At 41.5% G+C, this 23,162-nt stretch overlaps 2 protein-coding genes across 2 annotated transcripts; both read left to right on the plus strand.

The window, feature by feature from the left end:
* Window positions 1-2,550: 2,550 nt before the first annotated feature.
* LOC118561462 (anthrax toxin receptor 2-like) lies at window positions 2,551-19,824 on the plus strand. The gene is made up of 4 exons (XM_036133551.1): window positions 2,551-3,031; window positions 11,552-11,623; window positions 16,951-17,022; window positions 19,764-19,824. Exons 1-4 carry the CDS (start codon window positions 2,859-2,861, stop codon window positions 19,822-19,824), a joined length of 378 nt encoding a protein of 125 aa, XP_035989444.1. The 5' UTR covers window positions 2,551-2,858.
* Window positions 19,825-20,852: 1,028 nt separating this feature from the next.
* Window positions 20,853-22,688, plus strand: LOC118561461 (anthrax toxin receptor 2-like). Its single transcript, XM_036133550.1, has 3 exons — window positions 20,853-21,099; window positions 21,231-21,299; window positions 22,537-22,688. Exons 1-3 carry the CDS (start codon window positions 20,941-20,943, stop codon window positions 22,666-22,668), a joined length of 360 nt encoding a protein of 119 aa, XP_035989443.1. The 5' UTR covers window positions 20,853-20,940; the 3' UTR covers window positions 22,669-22,688.
* The last annotated feature ends 474 nt before the right edge of the window (window positions 22,689-23,162 follow it).

The raw sequence follows: 23,162 nt of genomic DNA on the forward strand, positions 1-23,162 counted from the left end.
GAGCCACAGTGCACACATTGACCCAGGAGTACTTTCTATGTTATATGGTAGTAGTGGATGATCTGTCTTCTCTGGATCACAGCTAACAGAACACCAGACCACGTGTGCCTACTATGACAAAAAAAGCGAGAGAACAAAAAATTAAAAACTGAAATGACGACAAGCAATTCAAATTGGAGAGCAGTAGGAGAATTCAGTAAAGTGAGGAAAATAGACCCTGATGTCCTCCAGCAGCCTAAGCCTACAGTAATCACATGCAGGGCTTCTCAACTGTCTAGCATGAGTGAAAACTACAGAGCAAGCCAGGTAATTGTTTTATAGTAAATGTTTAAGGCCAATAAAGTTTCTCAAAAGGAATTAATCTTCATCTGATCACTCATTGTGAAACAACCTAAAATATCGTAAATTGTGGTTGTATAAATGTAGGCCGCAAAGTTTACAAAACACAACATTTCTCTGCTTGGAAAATCTTTCAGCCATGACTGCATCTCTGCCTCGTTGTCGTTGTGGCAGCTGCTCTTGTTGGCTCAGGCCAAAGTTCAGATGATTTTCACTTTTTTTGTCACCAGAGCAACGGAAATACACAAATGAGGAAGATGGAAAATACGTTTTAAAAGTGCCAAAAGTCTTTCAACGCATTTGTGTGAAGTTCACACATGGCAGACTTCACATCTGCAGCCTCTTCCTGCCCCCATCCCACCAGCAGACCTTTGTGCTTCCTTTGCCAGTGGAATACAGCCCCTATCTGCCACATGTTAGCAGCATCTGCAATAAACTAGTCAGAGATGCTGCGCAAGCCGAGCTGAAATCAACGTTTCCACACCAAAAACTTTGTCCTGTGATGTCATCACACTGTGAGAAAAGCACAAGATACAGATTCACATGTTTTGTGAATCACGTGAGTCGATATTCCAGCTAAACGGCTTAAAAATGGGAAGTGTTAGAAAAAAAATCTCCTTTGTGTGATGATCTCTGCTTCACAACAGGAGGTTTTGTTCTTTTTTTTTTTTTTTTAAAGCCAAACACAAACCAGAAACATGTGGTTTGAGGTCCAAGGTTGTTGTTGTTTTTTTGTCAGAGTACAAACCTGACCGCTGGTAAAACTTTTCAACTGATTGCAAATTTGACTGACTGTGAAGTTAATCCAGATGTTGCTGGGTGTGTGAGGTTCACTGCGTAACAGCTGGTTCCACCGGGCATGCGCACCAGTGTAGAGGCTTGTGAGGCCTTTGAGGGCTTTAGGAAATATGTGAACCAGAGCAGAGTTTGGAGAGCATTTTCCCTTTAGCCGTGGTGAGGCGTTTAAGGAACTGCATGTAATAAAAATCAGGGTCTAGATGGGGGGGTGGGGGGGGGGGGGGGTGAAGCTAAGCAGGTGATCTGTAGTCATGAAGTACTTCCTGTTTTAGGTGTGTCTGAGCTCTGACTCATTTAATGACCAGAGTGACGTTTGAGATTTTTAAGAAAGGAAAGAACCAAAGGGAATATTTTAAAGTGTATATTCTGGGCTAAGTTTCCTATTTTAATATTCAAAGCTCTGCTTTCAGATTTGTAGATCGGACATGTAAAACCCACAAGGTATTGTCACAGTAGAAGATACTCCACAAATCATCTGTGCCTCACCACCCTACCACTAGATTCATGGATCTTAAATATTCAAATAAATACAAAATCTAATTTAATCTGGAAAGAAAACTTTGGAGGAGCTCGTCCCTTTTCAGTTCAAACTACCTACTGAACAAAAACAGGTGATTATAAAAACAACTTGTTTTTAAGCATTCCTGCCTTTACAATATAAAAGTCAACGTTAAACTTTTTACACTCTACCCAGTCTTTATGTTTTTTCTTGGCCTAAAATGCTTTTGAACTTGTCTCTGGTTCAGGAGTAATTTGAGACAAACGCTGTTACAGTTGGAGCCGCCACACAAAGGATTTCCTGGATACACCTTTGTGTGGCGGCTCGTGGCTGCGCCACGCCTTAGAAATCTCAGTCAGAGCCTTGGATGGACTTTGCTTCACAAACAACACATGAGCTTGTGCTCCTTTTTTCTTTATTATATTTTCCTTCCATTCAACTTTCCTGGGAATAAAGCACCGAGCAAACTAATATAGCAATTACCTGTTTGAGATCTAGGAGGGCTTCCATAACTTTTGTCTGAGAATTCTGAGAAAAAAGTCAGAATTGAATAGACTTTTTTTTAATTGCCCTATCGTCATTATTATTGTTATATAGCCTAGATATATTACATTATATTTTAATATATAAAAGTGTTTTACTTGCGTGTATCAAGTATTCTGTTTACCTATAACATAGAGTGGTAGGCCACATTGTGGCAGATGTAAATGTTTTTCCAAAACAGATTATTGGAAGTGTTAATTGACTATATTGATTTGTTCTGCGTCGTAAAACATAAAGTCAATTAAAAAGGTGTTAACGATGTGAAAGCAACAAATGAGTCATTTTGTAACAACAGCCTCGTCTCGCTAACGGTGAAGGGAGAATAAAAGAAACGAGCTTTGTGCTGGTCCATGAACGCAGCCCAACTTTTCTCCAAACTCTCTAAAGGCGATAAAGTTGTGCGCCGCGGCGCTTGTGTTGACCTTCCGCAGGTTTGTTGGGCCGGTTCGGTTCGGGGCTTGGTTTAACCGAGGATGTGAGGGGTTGAGTCAGGAAGATGTAGAAACATCTGCTGCTGACGTCCCTGCGGTGCTTTCCTTTATTTGCAGCTCCGCCGCGGAGCGTTTTAGTTCAGTGGAAGTTTTTAACAAAGTAAGAGCCGCTGCTGCTGCTGCTTCTATCCGCTGCATGAGCCTCTCCCCCCGGGCTTCTGACTGAAGGACAGCTGCGTTGGTGGAAAATGTTGGGGACGTCGTCTGGCTGTCCCGCCGCGGAGGAGAGCCGTCTTCAGGGGAGGAGGCTGTGGGCTGCGGCCGCCGTGGTGGTGGCCTTGCTGGGCTTGTTTGCGGCGCCGGGCTGGGCGGAGGAAGCCGCGTGCCACGGAGCTTACGACCTCTACTTTGTTTTAGACAGGTGAGTCTGAAGGGAATAAACATCATGGAGCCAGAAAATAAAGCTTGGAAGCGTCATATTTAGGTTTTTGCTTTGTTCTAAATTTGGTTAATCAGAAGGAAGTTAGAGATGAGAGCTACTGGGACAAATTCAGTGACTTATTGTTTTTATTATTTTTGCATTATTTGGCTAAAACTGGGTTATTTAAATAACACGGTTGTGTCATTTACCCCATGAGGTGTAAGGCAAAGCGGGCCAACTCCATGTGACTCACATTAAAAGCTGCAATAAACGTGGAGAAACAGGAAAACCCCTGATTTAAATTGATAAAGTAGCCTGGAACTGATGAAATGCGCTACAGTTGCAATTTCTTTCAGCTCTGCATCCTCAGAACTAAGCAGTTAGTTGCACCGTTGCCTTTCAGCAAGGAGGTTGTGGGTTCAAATCCTGTCCTGGACTGTTATTCCTGTAAAGACATGTTTGTTTGTTTTTTCTCGGGTGCTCCGGCTCGTAATCTAAAGCCATGACTGGTCTCTCTAAATTGGCCCTAAACGTGAGTTTGAGTGCATGGTTGGCTGTCCTGTGTGTGGCCTTGTGATGGACTGTGTCCTTGCTGGATAAAGGCACCAGCCCCTCTGTGACCTTGGAAGAAAAAGAGGGCATAGACGATGGATGGGTGGTCCTAGCGCTGAGACGTAGGCTGCAAACGATGCTCCTCGCTCCTGTTGTTGGCCTTTCATGGGGTCAACAGTAAGACCTCTATGGTGGGGGAGGAAAGGAGCGTCGGCTGCTCTGCCGATTTCAGATAGCCTTTAACTCCGACGCCGCTGCGTGACGGAAACGCACAATATTTACACGGGACTTCAGCCTTCCGAAAATGAACTAAAGTGTGCGCTCGCTTCTCTCCATTTTCGTTACTTTTCGTGAGGCGGGCTGGGCTTGTACGCAATGGCGGTCCTCGACCAAATTTACCAAGGGGGGCAAGGTGGGGCCAGTGTTTTATTGTAAGAGCAAAAGAATGAAACAATAAAACATATTTAACTGTTTAATCATATTAAGTGAGCCACTCGTGGCTCTGGAACTGCAGGTTTCAGACCGCTGACCCAGGAGATGAAAACTGTGATTTACAGCTCAATACGGCTGAAGCTAAACCTGAAACACTCCTTGTTAGAGTAAAACTGTTTAGGTGAAAAATAAAATGTGTCAAACTGACCAGTTATGGTTTCTTCACCAGTGCAAATAATCGTAAGAAGTGTATTTAATGTTATGTCTTTAGTAAATGGGCCATAGCCGGGGCCAGGACCATTTCTACTGGGGCACTGGCCCCTGTTGGCCCCTGTCTAGAACCGCTCCTGCTGATATGTCGTGTCATGCAAAGGATTGTGGGATTTCTTATAACTCCTTTGCGCCGGTAAGGTGAGGTTCCTACGCTAAGGTAGCTATGAGAGGAAGCATACAGGCTCCTTTTTCTACCTCGTTCTTTACTGACAGCCATCGTCATTATAGGTAGACGCCCTATGGACTGGCGCTGCCTTCTGCAGCTGATGTTTCAGCGCGGCAGCCATCTTGGATGGGTCTCTTATGCATTTATTTGTACTGATGAAGCTTTTTGCCCGGCTAAATTAAATCATAACTTCCTGAATCTTTACCCGATTTTTACACAGTTTGGTTTGTTACAAACTGTGGTTGTGATACAGGACGCTGTTACACATGTTTAAATGCTGAAATACATTGTTTAAACAACATATTTCTTAAATGTGTGCTCTTTAATAGACAGACATATGACATATTAATGTATAATTATGTGATTTCATTCTGAAATACTTTGTTGTATGCTCTTAAACAAAGAGACATGTGATATTACAAATCAGTACATGTATAAATTAATACATCATATTGTATAAAGAAACAGGTTGGACTGTTAATCCTGAGCTTACTCCATACACCAACAATAATTCCTTCATGCATGCTGTGTACGCACACATGCAAACAGTTTTTTAAAGGCCTGGAAAAGTGTTCTTTAAAATTTCCAGGTCATTCCAGTGTCTTACAGAACCCTGTTGGGGCCTGGAGCTATTTAACAACTATTTTGCACAGCTTCTTGCACTTGCTGCACTCTGTAACTCCAAAGAACTTCATTTGGCAGCGTGACTCAACCTTATTTTGTGAAATACAGCGATAATAGATTAATAATCATTAAAATTACGGTCCATCTGTTGGGGTTCTGCATTGTTCTCACCAAGTAAAATTCATCTTCAGAACCAATTTCAGCCCAAAATGGTGATCTGCACCTCGTGATCTAATTTCAGTAGTTATCGGCAGTTATTGCAACCATAAGCTGCAGAAAATACGGGCAAAGTTGCTCCCTCTGCGTTTACTCCCGTCGGCTGCTATGCCGACCTTGAGTAGGAGAGACCCATCCAAGATGGCCGCAACGCAGGATGCGCTCCAACCCGTAAAGAGGCGTCCACGTATATAATGTCTGGGACTGACGGCGCTATTCATAAGGCACTGATCATGGCCACCGCTGACACGCTTCCACTTTGGCTAAAGAGTCCTTACAACATGGACGTATTCAGACGAAGCCTTAGGCTCGACCCAATACACTAATAAAGTTTTATTAACAGAGACAATATTCTAACCTGTGGGAATAATAAAAAAAAAGGTAAATTGACTGAACTTATATAGCATTTTTCCAGTCATACTGACCACTCAGAGGGCTGTACACTACAGCCACATTTACCCAACCGCTCTCACTAACACATCTATACGCAGCTCAGAAGGCAACTTGGGGTTAAGTGCCACATGAAAGAGGAATTGAACCCACAACCTTCCGATTGCAAGACAGCTGCTCAGCCCATCAAGCCACAGTCACCCATATTGTTTTTTTTTTTTCTGTGCCCTGACTCAGTCATATGACCTAGCTAGTAATCCTTAACCCAAAGTGTCAAATGAACTAAATTCAGCACTTTTCTAGTCAAACTGACCACTTTACATCAGAGTCACACTCACTTCTACACAGATGGGTGGGCAGCTTGGGGTTCAGTCAAGCTGAACACGTTTTATCCTGATTGCAACAAGGATCTGGATGCACTTTTACACATTTTTTTTTTAAATGATTTGTTTTTGTGAGAAAGGAACACCCTCCATGTAAATGTCTGATTTCCACACCCGTTGCATGCACGGCATTTTAGCTTTACTCATTCTGCTGTGATCATCTGCAAAAAGCTGGAAACGACGCTGGTCCTGCTTTTTAATGCGGGGCGGAACCCAAAATCCGTCTGCAGATGAACGGATGATTGGTAGCGTCTGCTGCCTCCAGGTCTTCAGGAGGTTTGTCCAGAAAGTTTTGTGTTGAAGCTGCTCTGCATCTGAAATAAGGACGTAAGGAGTAAAAAGGCTCCGGACAAATCTGAGACCGTTGGGGCCTTGCATGCATCGTGTTGCTTAAGACCTGCAGCAGGAAGACCTCAAGCCACACATGCCTTATCGTGACCTCATTCTAACCCCGCTCATATGGGCTTCCACAAACCATATCAGGTTTAAACATCATCGGGCCTTTCATCTCCATGTTCCCTGTAGACATAAGCGGTTGTGTTTTTCTCTGTCTATGTTGAGTTATTTGAAGCAATCTGTTTAGATGAAAACAAAGTTTGAATCAAACTGGTTGCCTCTGAGTCGGTTGAAGCGAACAAAAACAACACAGGAAGTGGCAACGAGGGGTGTGTTATTTAGACTGCTAATGGTGCATTGCATTTCTGTGCAGCAGTTTGAATTTGTGCATTTTAAGCTGTATAAGTCAACAGGTTGAAGGTTTATCACCAGCCCAGGCCTCTGTGTCCAGCATGGCTGCTGTGTGTCCAAAATGTGGGAAAAGCTGCAGAAAGAAAATGTTTATTTGCACCTGAGATGGTTTTTATTTTATCAAATCAAACATGGTGCTGGAAGTTGTTGTTGTTGTGATATTAGTTGGTTAAATGCATCAAATGCAGAAACCATGCATGCATGCTGCTAATAGTCGTTAGCCGGGAGCACATTGACCCTTAGGTGTTATTCCTAGATCAATGCTGGCTTCTGATGTAAACCTAGTGCAACGTTATTTGTTCCTGGGAGCAAAGGCCTGAGAGAGTAAATGACAGAAACCAAAGAAATGATGGTGAGAGGCTGCCAGACTCTTTTTGAATTTTAGCCATATTTCCTCATCCAGATGTGTTGAAAGGGTAATGAGTAAAGTGGTCACGGTGTCAAAACTTTCTAAAAATGTCTGCTGTTAACTTCCTAAAATCAAAGGATGTATAAACTTTCGTAAAATCTTGAAATGTATCTTGCACAGTTTCCGTCCGTCCGTCTTCTTCCGCTTATCCGTGGTCGGGTCGCGGGGGTAGCAGCTTCAGTAGGGAGGCCCAGACGTCCCTCTCCCCGGCCACTTGGGCCAGCTCCTCAGGAGGAATCCCAAGGCGTTCCCAGCAGAGAGACATAGTCCCTCCAGCGTGTCCTGGGTCTTCCCCTGGGCCTCCTCCCGGTGGGACGTGCCCGGAACACCTCACCAGGGAGGCGTCCAGGAGGCATCCTGACCAGATGCCCGAGCCACCTCAACTGGCTCCTCTGGACGTGGAGGAGCAGCGGCTCTACTCTGAGTCCTCCCCGGATGACTGAGCTCCTCACCCTATCTCTAAGGGAGAGCCCAGACACACTACGGAGAAAACTCATTTCAGCCGCTTGTATCCGGGATCTCGTTCTTTCGGTCACGACCCAAAGCTCGTGACCATAGATGAGGGTAGGAACGTAGATCGACCGGTAAATCGAGAGCTTGGCCTTTTGGCTCAGCTCTCTCTTCACCACAACGGATCGGTACAGCGCACAGTCTTGCACAGTTTCTCATAAGCTAAATCATTATGTGTTGCGTTACAAATAGCCGAGAACGTATTTAATGTTCAAATCAAGCTCAGAGTGCATTCTGGGAACATCCAGGTGGGAATATCTGGTACAGGCAGAACCTTTGAAGGTGCCGGCGGACCTTTGAAGGGTTTTGTGTGAATCGTGCATGCGGCTGTGTCACCATTCGGTGCAGATTTTGGCACAGCACCACTTCCTGTGTCTTCCATGCCGTCAGAGTTCTGCTTCAGAGACTTCCCGGTCGGATTCTGTCAGCGCAGCAGAGCCATGCTGCAGCGTCGTGTTAGTGGAAGTTTACAGCCGTGGCAGCAACTGTTTTTAATCCCGTCCTCCTCCGGCCTGGAGCCGTGCCATCAGACGGGACTGCAGAGTTAAACGCTGCACCCCTGACCCACTTCCCAACTTCCATGCTCTCATCTAAATTACAAGAAATCACCGGATGATGGCCAAGATTACCGAGCGTGTCTTAGTTTGGTCTGCCGGTCACGTGTGTTTCTGCAGATAAAATGGCTCCGCTAGAGTTCTTGTGTGATTTAACCTGGACCTTCATATTTGTCATTCTTCTAAAAAGGCTGGCGCAGGGTTTCTGCAAAAAAGAAACAAAAAAAACTGACTTTAAAAAAAAAAAAACTTTCTGATACTTTGCAGATGTTTTTCAACTTAACACTTCCTTGTTCTTAATAAAGGAAAGGATCCTGCTAAGTGGTGATGTTGGATGTATTCAGATTTCACATCATTCTGAATTTAATTTGCATCAAATTTTTGCACCCCACATTTTTGTTGTCATCTGTTTATGACATTATGTTCCGATACAAACAAAAAGTATTGAATAGTATATCTTTAAAGGCACATTTCTGTAAAGGTTTTTGCAAAATGCACCAGATGTAATCAGATTCTTTCTTTACTCAGGTTCAAGTTAACCTAAATATTATACTACTGGATAAAGCAATAATAAAACTCTTCTTTATGGGGTTTTGTCTTGTTGGAGGAACAAACAAAGCCTGCCAGCCGTAGAAGGCTCTGTACCGCTTTCACTGGGCTGTGGTTTGAAGATTACTGGGCTTGGTTAAACTAAATGACCAACTATTCATTTATGTTCACTTTTCCCTTTGATGCGTTGTAAATAATACAACTGGAGATGCTTTTCAGCTTTTCCCTGGTTAAAGCCTGATATTCTCAGACGTGTTAGCAGCAGGTTCATTGTTAAAGGTTAAAAACCGTCTGGTTTCCTTCAGGCTCTGTGGTGGACGCTGTAGTGAAGCAATTAACAGATCTAAACAGAGTCTTGTACCTTTTCTCTGATTTTGATGAAAGTAGATGCTCTTTGATCAGTGATCGGTAGATGAAACAGTAAATATTTTTTGAAAAATCGTCTGGTATCAATGCCAGTCTGCTTGATTGGTGCAGAAATGATGCAGATCTGGAGCCAGGCGCAGTCTAAACGGGGTTATCGGTTCTGTTGAACGCACAGTTTCTAACCGAGGCGGTGGTTAGTGGTACCCTCTATGTCTGCGAGGAAGCACTGATAGAAATAGGATTTTATTTTCTCAAAAGAGAAATCTAAGCATAAAATCATGTTTGGTCACATTTACTGTGTCGACTTTTGCCGACATAGTAAACGTTTCACTGTTTAATGCCTTCTGATTCAGACGCAGCCATTTGAACTGTTGGTGTTGTTTCAAACAATTCTTATTAAAGCAGGTCGTCTCATTGAGACGCGAGTTCTCGTGTACAGGACAGGCTTGTTGAACAATCTGACCCGCTATGATGTAAAAATCAGGGGAACACAGGAAGGTTGTGCCACCAAATGAAACGTCTTTCACAAAGCTTTATAGATCTTCGTTCCACGTCTCCACGGCCTTTAGAACGTCTAGAAGTCTAACTTTCCCCGTGGCTGCTCATCACAGACCGAAGGCGCTGCTTCTTCAACGTCTGCCGTACTTTTCCTTCACCTTCCCCGTGTGACCTTGTCTTTACGGAGCGGGGAGGAGAACGAGGTGCCATGAAAGATGAGCTGCCTAATGGCCAAACTCTTCTCTTTTATGTTCTCCGTGCATACAAGGAATTGTAATTATTGATTTAATTACCTCTCCGTCGTTACACCAAGGGCACGTTTTACACACTCTGGTCAGACTAACACTCCTTTGTTGGGCATCTAAATGTGTGCATTGTAGTTTTTTTTGTTTTTTTTATTTACTTATTGGTTTCAGGGAGAGAAAAGTAAGATGACTTTCTGTAGATCCTAACAGTTGAAGAAGTAGTTATTGATCCCTTGCTGATTTTGTAAGTTTGTAGAACCGTGTCAAATTTTATGGTCAGTTAAATTTAATGTGGAGGAACAAATCCACCCAAATCCAAATAAATCCACAGACATTTTGCCTGAGGTAGAGGAAAAATAAAACAATATTTTTGGCAGGAACTTTCTCAAAGTAATAAAGTGTATAATATTAAAAAAACATTTTTGAGTGTGATTCTGGCAAGTTGATCAGGCTTGATCCAACACAGCTGGGTTACTTTGACTGGTTCTGTGTTCAGATTCTCTCCAGAACAGAACTCACTGGAAGGGAGTCGTCAAGAGGGCCTTATCAGCCAATCAGGTGCTGAATTGGGAAATGTGTGGCCAATAAGAAAAAGGGATTCCATCTTCTTTATGCTAGAGACTAGAAAGATTTAAACAATGTAACACTGGACATATAAATGCTCTCTCCAGGTTGAAGCTGTTTAACTTTGAAGGTTTCTAACTTCCAGCTGCTTAAATAAAAATAAGATATAAATTCACATTCAGAGATTAACAGGTAATTCAAAAAGAAGACAATTTGGCACATATTCAGACTAAACTTCACTTCAGTTGAAAACTTCAGGCCTAAAACATTCTTGCTGAATATTGACAGTTTTTGTGTGGGGTAAACATTTTTTGTTTTTTGCAAATCTTAGGGGTTTATCGGTAAGGATGCAAAATGGTAGAAACTTTCCAGAAACGTTTGATGTTTGGAAATTTTGGGATTATCCCAAATATGAAGCTTTTCACAGAAATGATGGGAATTAATGAACTGAAATTTGTGGTAATTAAAAGCAGCTATCAGATCCAAACCTAAGTGTAAAAATCTGCAAATGGTTTCAGTAACATTGAAATCCTTTAATAAATACATCATATATATTTATCCAATAAACTCAAAATGAGTCACTTTTTTATGGGTTTACATGTGCGCCATGTTGGAGGAGGAAAGCACGGTGCGTGTAGGGGGCGTGGCCTAAATACCCCTGCAGTAACGCAGCGTTTCATGTGAATTTAATGGAGGAATATATTCAGGTGGAGCTGTATAAAATCTGGTGGTTTTACTAAAGATGATGCCAAATATAAACATTCTTTACTGTGTTTAAAATCACAGTTAAGGAACAACCTTAATTATCCAAAACTCCTGTTTTTTTCCCCCCATGTTGCTTTTAATTCCCACAAAAAGTATCAATATTTTAAAATTGACAGACTTTTGTAATGCTGTCTGTTGCAGAAGACCAGGTCTGTTAATTAAACCGTCAGACCTGTAGTCTGAGGGCAGCGACATGGATTTGGTTGCTTTTATTTGAAGATCTGCTCCCAGCCTTTTATTTGCTCTGCTCTCAAAGTTTCTATTTTTCTCACTTTAGGTCTTCAAGTGTTGCCAACGACTGGCATGAGATCTACTCCTTCGTGAAGAACCTTACCGACCGATTTGTGAGGCAAGTATGGAGGCACTCCAGTCAAAGTCAATTATTTGAAAAGGATATGTAATGGTATTTTTTATCGAATTTAAACATTTAAATAAGACAAACCCACGTAGTTGTGCAGCTAATGCATGGAGCCATGAGTTGTAGGGATTTATCGTTAATGGAGGGGGGTTACTGAGTGTTGTTTGAAATATATGCGCTGATGGAAAAATGTTTCTCTCTAGAAAAGATAAAACTGTCATAAGTTGGGGAAATGGAGTAGTTTAACAGCTTTCTAAGCTAAGCGGCTTTATGAATGACATCATTATTTGCCGTCTGCCGCGCAGATTCAAAGGACTTTCCCACCTGTTTTCCAAGCTATCTTCCCTCATCCTGTTCTAGTCCTAATTAATAAAAGACAAAAGCGCTGAAAAGCAGTCGGAGCGCTCAGCTTGCATAATGTTTGAGTCAAAACGGCGCCTGCCAGCACAGTACAGACGGTAGCGCCGCAGCCAGAATGAAGTGGTTGGTTAAAAAAAAAAAAATAGCAAAGGCACCAGGTGGGAGTGGGTGGCAGAGAGGAGCAGTCTTCTGGGCTGTGAGAATGGCCATTTGCACCGGGGGGGTCCGGCGCCACACTTATCCCCTGCTTCCACCACAGAACGGCTGACAGGCAGACAATGTACAGTAAAGCAAAAGAACACTGGAAGGCGACGGGGACAATCTGCTAAACAATGCTCGCTCACCAAGAGCACTTCTGTTCTGCCATGTGGAGCAAACTGGACTACTTCATCACCCCCCCCCCCCACCCCCCCATCACCGTCCTCAGATTTGTCCTCGGCTCTGGCATCAGCAACTCTTCGTCCAAAGTCTTCTCCTAGAAGCAGAAAGCGTCTCGGCGGTGGTTTCACGTCACGACCCCCCCCCCCCCCCCCCCCCCCCCCCCCGCCCACGCTCTTCGTCCGCAGAGGTGTCTGCTTTTAGGTCCAACGTAGGAACGCGTGGACGCGCCTCTTCCTGCTCCTCCCTGCCAGATCTGCTCTGAAGACTGCGCCGTGTCTGTGGGGGAGGAAGGCGACTGGGCCATGTGTCATGTGCTGGAGAAAAATCAGCACCTCTCCTTATGCTCCCAAAGCTTCGCATCTCTAAAGGGAAACGCTGGCCTTAGTTGATTATTGGAAGTTTTAGCCCTCCCTGTGGGGGGGCCGTCGGTGCGCTGCGAGGGTCTGCAGCAGAGGTGGCATGTAGGGGTGCAAGTTAGCGTTAAACGAGTTCATCTAAACTTGATCGATCTTATCAATCTGCCGGCGGTTCATTGATAAGCGGCCATTTTCTTAGAAAGTTGAGTTTTCTCTTAAATGAAGAGGGTCTTTCCATAACATGAAGGGCTAAATGTTTAATATGCTGAAGCTAGAGAGGAGTTATAGTTTAACAATCTATTACACCACCTGCATTAAATAGACTCAATGAACAAAGAATTTTGGTTTTCTCACAGAAACAAATAAGATGAATAGATTAAAATAAGTGAAACACTTATAATCTTCACAAAAGCCCTCACCATCCACCGTGATTATGGCTTCATGTCTTTTTCCATCATCTTACAATGTTTCTGCGTAATGGCCGCCGCGTCTCTGTCTTTTATCTGTTTTTTAAAGTTTACGTGGTCTGGCTCCATCTTCCCTCTCTGAGCTGCTTCATCCACCTTCTCCTGCTCGTTGTCTCGGGTCAGCGGACCTCCTGGAGGTCTGAGGTCTAAACTTCAGCTCAGAGGAGACGGAGCTTCTAGTGTTGCTGCTCCTAAGTTATAGAACGTTCCGCCGTTCCACATCAGACGTTCTACTTTAATGTCCACTTCTAAAACTCGCTTTAAGACACATTTTTATCCCTTGGCTTTTTACACATGTTGAGACTTTTGCTCTTATTCTTTTTTTTATATTTCTATTGCGATCTTTGGTGTTTTTTCCATCGTAAATGTTTATTGATTATTGTCTATGCAGCACTTTGTCACAGCTGCTGTTGTTTTAAAGTGCTTTATGAATAAAGTAATAGTGGTGTCATCACATCCGCGCCCTCTGAGCACATCTGTAAGTAAAAAGCACGGTTTAGCTGTTAATTTAAGCAGCTGTTCATTGTTTATGTGGTTTGGTTTTTAAATATAATATAAGTGCATTTTTGATCCCAGTCCCACACCGGACTCTGTTTGGACCGCTTCACGTTCCTATTCTTTATGCCACTGCCATGATTATTTCTCTTTTAACTACTGTGGTCTGGCTCTGCTTACGGATGAGCAGCAGCAGCAGCGCCCTCTTTTGGATGGGGGCCAAACTACACTGAAAGGTCTGTCTAAGCGGACGTTATCAGTTCAAATGTAACTAGTCTGACTCCGCCCAATCGCATGTTTGAAAAACGTGCAGAGAGAAGGCGGAGCCTGGTGAACCACAGGAAACGCGGGGGTGGTCTGGGCTACTAGTAAAAGCTAAATAAATGCTAAATAAACTGACTAAATGCTAAGCTAATAAATCTTTAACCTGAAAATCGAAGGCAGAAGACGGAGCTGCTTTCATACTCCACAGCGGCAGAGCGGCTGACATGCCTTTCTCCAACTGACGTCACAAAAGCTTTTCAACCAATAGCAATACTGATTCAAAATCCACTGCAAGACACTGGTTTAACCCCAGGAGGGCGCCACACTGATGGTTTTAGACAAATAAAGCAAGATTTAAAATAAACATGCAGTGCATTGTCAAAATAATCACCAGAATATGTAGACAGCACTATAAGACAACCATGTTAACAAAAAAAAAGCTGATTTTGGGGTGAGTTACCTTTAATTGGATGGTGGGAAGTTTAATCTAGTAAACTATTAACCGACAATTAACCGTAAGTTAATTGTTTGCATTCATAGTGGAACGTTACTGAAGACATTTAGCAAACTACTTATTGTTTCACGTCATGCATTACATTTTTCAAGATTCTTTATAGTTGTTCCTGTGGTGAAATTCCTTTCAGGACATACAGACAATAAACATGTGTGCAGCTTTTTTTTCTCCATTAGAGCGTGCAAAATATGAAAGACGTTTATGTCAGAGTCTGAGGGACATGTTGCATAAATTTGTCCTTTATGAATCACAAAAAGTGAGGGAATAAGGTGCTTTTGTGCAATGATTTTAAGGCTTCGTTTACAGAAATGTTCTCTTTGGTGCTCCATTACATCATTAGTTCTAGTTTTGGGGAAATTGCACAATTGTTTTTGGATTGTTTGCAAGACAGAGACTGTGACCGAGAAGGAATTGTGGCATATTATTTTCTCGGTTTGCGGCGTATTTTTTTTATATAGCCATGTTTAGACTGTAGCTGCGGTGTAGAGCTGACAGGAATTAATAGTTGCTTTAAGAAGAAACTATGATATAAATAGGAAATTCCCTTAGTGGGCAGAGATGTGGCTTCTCGTGGTTCTCATGTCTTTGCAGAATGAATAAAAAGCAACACGGTGATCGGGTTTGAGCTTAAGATCCCGACTTCAGGTTTGGAACCTGCATGTAATGCATGCGTCGCATTCAGCTGCATTTTTACTATAAGAGAATAATTCCCTACCTCTCACCCCTCCTGTTTTCACCATAAAGATTTGACTAGTTAAAAACTACCTTTTGAAAAGTTAAAAGGTTTTCATGGACCTCAGACTGTGTTGGAAAAGAATCTCAGTTCTTTGTTGAATCTTTAAAAGCCTTTAATGTGAAATCAGAAGCTTTTTAATTACTTGCCAACTTCAGTCTTTGCACAGCTCTCATTTTAAATGCGGCGTTAAGCCATATTATATTATATCTTGTCCGTCACTTTTTAATTTTTTTTTGTGCTCAATGCCATAAATCTTAAACGCTAATTGAGCTGGACTGAGTTCTCCAGGCTGCAGCAGGATAACTGTTCGCAAGATAAACTTTAACTGCGTAAGAAAATCTGGTCTGTTTTTATCATCCCAACATCTCATGGGACTCATATTACAAGGAAAATCAACAGAGAAATCACAGATGAGGTCTTCAAGGTAAATATTTAGTTCTGCTTTTAATTTTGTCCTCCAAGCTCAAGCTTTGTTGCATTGTTATAATTAAATTACAAATGGTAAATGTATGGTTTCGACTTTCCAGCGTTGCAAACAGTTCAGAAATGTGATCTGCTGAAGATGTTTGTTCTGTTCGAGCCTCTGCTGCAAGTCCTGGGCTGCTGTGTTTTTAAAGCAAGATGAGCAGCACACCTCCAGAGAGAGTAAAGTTCTGGCACAGCACTGCAGAAACTAAAAACAAGGGACGTTTTCTTCAAATTACTGCATTTATCAATTATTTGAGCAGGTAAACAAGATGATCTTCCAATGCAATGAGTGTTTTGACCCCTAACATAAGATAATTAGATATCATGCACTTGAAATAAGATGATGCAAAAATCTTATTCCATTGGCAGATAATCTTATTTACCTGCTCTAATCAAATACAAATATACTAATTTTAAGAAAATTATGATTATTTTTAGTTCCATTTTTGCAGTGAGAGATTATGTGAGATTTTTCTGTTTCAAGTATCTTTTAGAAAACGTGTCTGTTTCTGCTTTTAATTTGTACTTTTTTTTATTGTTTTTGTTAATATTTGTCTTTTCTTTGATCTGTTTTAGACCTGTACATAACTTATTTTAAACAAATAGTTATTTTTAAATGTATGTTCTAAATAAAATGGATTTGAATATGAACCATCAACCTGTCAGCATGTCTAAAATATTAAACTTTTACCTGATTTGGGGATATTTTTCTTTTTTAGACCCGTATAATTTAACTAGAATATGCGTTGCTTCACCCAAGCCAGAGAAATGAATGTTAATTTGTGTTTGTATGGATTTTCCCAAAGTAAAGCTGGATATTTACACAGAAACCACCTGTCAGTGAAGCAGAAATCTGCGAACGCGGTCCGCTCTGACATGCGACGGACGTCTTATTGAATGTAAACATAGCGGGGGGGTCCGAGCTGATGTTGCGTCACCGTCAGAAGCGACAGGTACAGGGTGTATAGGTGGTGTTTGTCCAGCAGGACGCGACTCGTCATCATCGCAACATGTTTCCAGTCTGATTAATCACTTCCTGAGAAGCTGCTTCAAGTCACGCACTAAAATTAGGTGACATTAAAAGAGCTCCTTCTGTTTGCATCGTTATTAATTATTTATTCATTTTCATCCCTGAACTTTAAAACCTTGAAATAAGCCACAAACAGATGATTGGCTGTGAGGGGTGGATGATGGCTGTGATCTGATTCTCCTGATGTTTTCTGTTTATTATGAAGTAAATAATTATTTATTTTTTTTTTTTTTGCTTTTCTCCTCAGCCCACAGATGAGAGTCTCATTCATAGTTTTTTCGGGCAAAGCTGAGGTTCTGCTTCCTCTGACTGGAAACAGGTAACAATGCAAGTTTCATAAGTTCTAAATGATTTTTGGAAAAGTTAAAAGTACAATTTCCTGTTTACAGTTTAGTTACTTTAATATTAAATTAATTACTTGATGTTTATGCACATACATAGTCTTGCAAAAGTATTCAACCCCCTATATTTAAATTAAATTTTTTTTTTTTTTGCATCACAACCTGGAATTAGAGTGGATCATTAAAGAGTTTGGTGCTTTTCACTTGTGAACAGCGATCTTCAAGTCTAGCCACAGATTCTCAGTTGGATTGAGGTCTGGGCTTTGACTAGGCCATTGCAACACCATGCTTCACTGTGGGGATGGACTTCTTGGAGTGATGCTGGGTTTGCTCCAGAAAGCTTTTTCCTTGGTGGCCGAAAAGTAAAATTTTAGTCTCATCTGACCAGAGAACCTTCCTTCATACATTTGGAGAATTGCCAAAGTGCCTTTTGGCAAACTCAAAACATTTCTTCTTTTTTTAACACTAAGTAAAGGCTTCACAGCAAAATATGGGGATACGTACGCACAGACCAAATTCCAGTTTTTAATTTTCTCAATTCCTTTTTTTATTTAGATTTTTCTGATTTCACTTCACCAATTTGGACTGTTTTGTACTGATTCACAACATAAAATATGATTTGATAAACATTGAAAGTACAGGGTTGTATGTAACAAAATAGGTAAAAAGTCAAGGGGCGAGGTGGGTAAATACTTTTTTAACTCTATTGAAGCTTTTCTTGCTTTAAAGGCAGAGGACTGGCAGGTGAGATGTGCAATAGCTCCAGTGACTCAGTCACTTTGGTTCTGAAAATGAAATATTAACTTTCTTTAAACTGGAATAAGGTTCACATAACCAAATGTTTGAGTTTTTTTTAGAGTATCTGTTAAAGCTGAACAATTAATCGCATTTTCAATATAATCACGATTTTAAAAAACGCAATTTCCAAATCGCAGAGTCTACAATTTTTGGCTCTGTAACAATTATGGAATCAGACACGTCCTTTAGGTGTTGGTAAAATGTTTAAAGTGGGTTTACCTCCACATGAAAGGGAAGACAGTTGCAGCAGTGAGATAATCTAATTTTATTACTTGTTTTAGAGTTTATATAATCATACATAGCATTAAGTTCTGGTCAATCAGTTTAATACATAGACTTGCTTGTTGGTTGCACTTTATGTTCAACAAGGATTGATGTCCAAATCAATTAAAAGCTGTTCTCTTAAATAATATTCTGATTAATAGAAACATTAAAAGTCCTTGTTTACAAATAACTTTATTTAGAGGCCGTTTTCGTTGCTTGTGGTTAATCAAATATTTCGTAGGCAGAACGCGTCATTTCTGCTCCAAGTTTAGATGCTGTGGGTCTTTTAGCAACTAATCTGCACGGCATGGAAACAACTTGATTTGTTGTTTTGTATATGTTTGAAAAGACATGATAAATTAAGCTGTGGGGGGAATCACATTAAATCGCAATATTAAGATAAAAAATTGCAATTAGATTATTTTCCAAAGTCGTTCAGCCCTAGTATCTGTAAGATGTAACACAATGTGTCTACTGTTAGCTGCAGGTGCAGAAAGACTTGAGACAATTGATGGTTGATGGAAGTCATTAAACGATCGCCAGATAGGCTTTTCCCCGTTACTAACATGGCCGACGCTGCTGCAAAATATCAGACCTTTTAAATATAATACTTTATTATGTAATGCAATTTATGAACATAATAAGAACATTCCTGCAAAGCAGAATATGGCAAAAACTATTTTATTCAGTTAATTCTATTGCTTTAGTTCTTTTTACCTGTTTTTAAGTTTCACTGTGTTTCATTGTTAATTACAACCAGAAATAAGCACGATAGAAGAGGTATGATGGAAAGTTTCTGCAGGTTTTTGAAACCTTGTTACCTGGCTTTCAGGATGTTTAACAGTGTTTCTATAGGAGGAGGTAGTGTGTTAGTATGGATCTGTTTTACTGCCATTCACTGAGAAAATGAATCAAAGCACAAATAAACAGAATAAGTTTTCAAGGCATCTTTCTGATGTATCTACATGGGAAATCATGTGTGCATCAGATTTCTGCAAGTGGATGAGATCCAATTTAATTGTCTAAGAATATTGCAAATATTTTATTTTAGAAGAATTTCTTTTAAATAAGAAATACTGTTATTATCTTTTAAAGTCAGATTACTGCATTAATGCTGCCTAGAAAAAAAAAAACTAGCCAAACAATTATGTTGTATTCCTGCAGGCTCTGATTAAATCGAGAACCTGCTGCTCTTAATTGAACCTGTACAGCAGATGAACGCTGTATTATTTCAGAAAATCTAAGTTTCTTTCTTTTAATTTTTGATTTAATGGAAAATCCCCAGATTAAATTCCCAAATATAACAAAGTTTTGTTGTTTCCTTTCATATTTCAGATTTAATTCATAAACTTAGCACTAGTAGTTTTGCTTTGTTTGTATTTTTGTTATTTTCAAGTTGGACTATTTATACCCTAGAATTCACCCACTTTCATTTCCTTTTTCTTCCTAAAATAAGTCTGTATTTTTTTTTTATATATAGTTGTATGGTTTCCCACAGCTTCAGGGACTTGAGCTTTAAACCACATCTCATTGCACATTATTAAAATAAAGGACTAAGATGAATATTCTCTCTCTCAATTTAACAAAAACAGGAACAACTACGCTGTGCAGAGAACCGTACCCACATGTAAAGCATTTATTCTCTGTTTCCATTCAGGAATCAAATTGAAAAAGGCCTGAGTGACTTGTCCGCCATTTCGCCAGCAGGTGAAATGTGAAAACGTAATGCACGAAGGAATAAAGAGGTGGGTTAGCCCTTATGGTTTGCCTCGTGTGTTACTTTATTTAAATCTATTAAACGCTTTTAAACGGCATGCCATGAAAAATATTCAAAGCAAAGCCTTGCCAGGTCGTTCAGTCCATCACAGGGAAGACACAGAGACCACACAGGACCACCGACCTGCACAAACTCACACATAAAGGCAGTTTGGAGGGACTGATTCACCTGACAGTCATGTTTCTGGACTGTGGGAGGAAAGCGGAGTACCCAGAGAGAACCCAAACATGCACAGGGAGAACATGCAAAGTCCATACAGAACGACGTCTGGACCAAGGCAACAGTGGTACCACCACCATGCCAGCCCTAATTTAGAATATACAGAATGCTTCAGGCATAAAGATCAACATGAAGGGCAGCTCATTGTAAAACAGGTAAAAAACAAAAACTGGACTTTTTTTTCCGAAGTTTGAAGACATTTCGCTTCCCATCCAGAAAGCTTTCCTAATTCAAATGTCTGGAGTAAAGTGGAGTTCCAAGCTTTATATTATTGCCCAAAACGGCGTTGTTATGGCGTAGATAACGTGCAAATTAAACCGAAACTGATCCACTCAGAGGAGATGTGGTCACCTGCATGGAGGTGAGGACTGAGGTGAAACTCTGATGGAATCAAACCTTTTGCTGTGTTTTAAGTTTTAGAAAGTTTAAACCAAAGTCCTCCTCCTCTGTTTAAAGTAGTTTTTTCTCTCTTAACGTCGATGGCTTCCTTCACGCCTTTCAAACCGTCTTCTTTGTCCAAAATGTTCACATTCTGGACGGGAAGCAAAACGTCTTCAAAGTTCAGAAAAAAGTCCAGTTGTTTTGTTTTTTAACTTTTTGGAATGACCTGGATGACTGAGAATCTTCTCCAGCATGAAGGGCAGCTGTTCAGGAATGGATCTGGAAACTCTAGATCTATTTCAGCGAGATTCTTCGTTGTTTTGTTGCTGTTTTGCAATAAGTAACTGAGCGGAAGTCCGGTTGCCTCCGATTTAAGCCTGTTTGCTGTTGCGATGACCCGGATAACTGAGACTTTGCACAGGCAACACGTTTGAGGTGTGAGATGTAAAAGTTGTGAATGTGTTTGATCACGTTTGAAATGAGCCTAAAGCCGCTGTATTCCACGCTGAAGGCTACAGCCCAGATAAAACAGCAGTCCACCACGTCCTCCAGCATCATCCTGGCTCTGACAGACGGCAAACTGGGAGTTTATGTCCATTCCTACACCGTGGAGCAGGTGAGCCTCGTCTTCCTGAGCGACGCTGCTGCCAGTCTCACATCTCACGTGTATTTCTTTCTCACTGAGCTTTCTCTCCATCTTTTTACCTCCTCGTCCGTCCTGCCGCGCGTCCTTCTCCTGAGCTGCAGGCTGATGAAGCCAGGAAATACGGCGCTCGTGTTTACTGCGTTGGTGTGAAGGACTTCGACGAGCAGCAGGTAAGCGAGCTTTAGTCCTGATCAGCAAGAAGCCCGTCGCTGAATGTTTGCACAGTGCAGAGAGCTTCTGCACAGGAGACTTTGGCAGGATGGGAGAACATTTGAACCGGGTTTACCTGTGAGGAGAAGCCGTGTTAAGAAGTTCTGCATCTGAAACTGTTAGAAAGTAGCTGTGGAGAATAGATTTAAGACCTAAACTCAGTTCTGTTCAATAAGACATGTTCTAAATATTGAGAAATTAGGGTGAAGGATGTAGTTTAAATTAAATAATCCTTATCAGGAATGTGCCAACATATAACCTCAGATTAATAACAACACAGTGGCATGAATCATTTCACAAAGACTACATAAAGATGCAGAAGCGGTGAGTGAAACTTTAGTGGAAGCAGCAGAAAATGTGCCAAGTCGTCATTTCTCTTTTCACCATAATTATATCATTAAAATAAATCTGCGTTAAAAACAGAATGAAAGCAGCTCCAGCTTGAAAAAAAAACCTAACAGGAAGTGAATTATGTCCCTGTGCTAACATATTCAGTCTAAAGTTTCTGTAAATGTTTCCATTTTGTTGGTTAATTCCTCATCTTGGTAACTCTCTGTTTCAGACTTGCTGCTGTTTTTAAGGTTATTGGTTCTGATTATTGATTATGTAGATGAAACAGTGAGGATGTTCTCAGCTGATTAAACATTTAAGCTAGCAATCTGTAAAGGACCAGTTATTTTTACTTCAGTAATATATCTTTAAATGAAGCACAGCGGTATATAAAGTATAGTCTATGCTGGACTTTTACAGTTAAGTTTGTTTTTTATGATCATATTTATCTCCATCGCTCCAGAGTTTTTCTCATACTGTGTCTTTAAGTGTCTTCAGGCCATCTGAGCGCTGCTGTGTCCTTCTCTTGTCAGTGATGTCTGCAGTTTCACAATTTCTCTTCCAACATGGTGGCCCGTCCCTTGTAACCATTGGTAACCATCCTGCCACAAGCACTTATTAAGTCCCCCCCAAAAAAAAAACAACAACACACAGGCAGCACTGCTCCGCTTTGGGCTGCGATCATTTTTTGTTTTTTTTTTAATAGTTGAGCAAAGTGTCTGCCACAGTCCTGCCATCTGCTCCGTCTCCTCCTGCCCCGCGAAATGAGAGGAAAGGCAGCGTTCAGCCATGCAGAGGGAAGGCAGGGAGCACGGTTAGAGCCGCGCGCCGCCGCTTGTTTACTCCTCTTTTCCATCATTCCAACAGCTCGCTAAGATCGCCGACTCCAAAGACAACGTGTTTCCTGTCAAAGATGGCTTCCACGCTCTCAAAGGCATTGTCAACTCCGTAAGTTTGGACGCACGCCGTTTCTGTCTGAGTCTTTGCTTTTCTATATGAAGAGAAGTGAGTGAGCTAAATGTCTCTCCACCACGACTGACACACAACGTTTCCACTGCATGAGGTTAGGGTATGGATAAATATGAGCGGGGCAACAGAAAAAAAGCCAAATTAGCCAACAGCCGTCAGAGAGTAGCGGTCCCCTCCAGGTGAGCGTCCGGCTCCGTCTTCTCGTCGTTTCTCTTAGCACGTTAGTGATACTTTCCATTTGCTGCAGCCTTCAGACTGAATTGTGTCAGCCAGGTGGAGCTTTGTTAGAACCCACTGCCCCGTAGAGCACTTTGGCCCGAGTGGGGCTTTGCATCTGCAGACAAGGCCAGCAGTGTTTAGGAGAAGGCCAGAACTCCACGGAGCTGTCGGACACGCAGCTGGAGGCACACAGAGCCAAAGGGCGGGACTTGCTCCTGACGGCCGGCGCAGAATGCAGCGAGTGTGAGTTATGCTGTGCTTTCAGAGGGACCGATGCATGCACCGACGCTCTAAGTCTGCTGCTT

This window comes from Fundulus heteroclitus, unplaced genomic scaffold (assembly GCF_011125445.2).
Source record: "Fundulus heteroclitus isolate FHET01 unplaced genomic scaffold, MU-UCD_Fhet_4.1 scaffold_635, whole genome shotgun sequence".
Taxonomy (NCBI): Eukaryota; Metazoa; Chordata; class Actinopteri; order Cyprinodontiformes; family Fundulidae; genus Fundulus; species Fundulus heteroclitus.

Coding starts and splice junctions, on each gene's coding strand:
- LOC118561462 (XM_036133551.1), top strand. CDS start 2,859: ATGTTGGGGACGTCGTCTGGCTGTCCCGCCGCGGAGGAGAGCCGTCTT. Junction 3,032..11,551: donor CTCTACTTTGTTTTAGACAG/GTGAGTCTGAAG, acceptor TTCTCACTTTAG/GTCTTCAAGTGTTGCCAACG. Junction 11,624..16,950: donor CTTACCGACCGATTTGTGAG/GCAAGTATGGAG, acceptor TTTTCTCCTCAG/CCCACAGATGAGAGTCTCAT.
- LOC118561461 (XM_036133550.1), top strand. CDS start 20,941: ATGTGTTTGATCACGTTTGAAATGAGCCTAAAGCCGCTGTATTCCACG. Junction 21,100..21,230: donor ATTCCTACACCGTGGAGCAG/GTGAGCCTCGTC, acceptor CCTGAGCTGCAG/GCTGATGAAGCCAGGAAATA. Junction 21,300..22,536: donor AGGACTTCGACGAGCAGCAG/GTAAGCGAGCTT, acceptor TCATTCCAACAG/CTCGCTAAGATCGCCGACTC.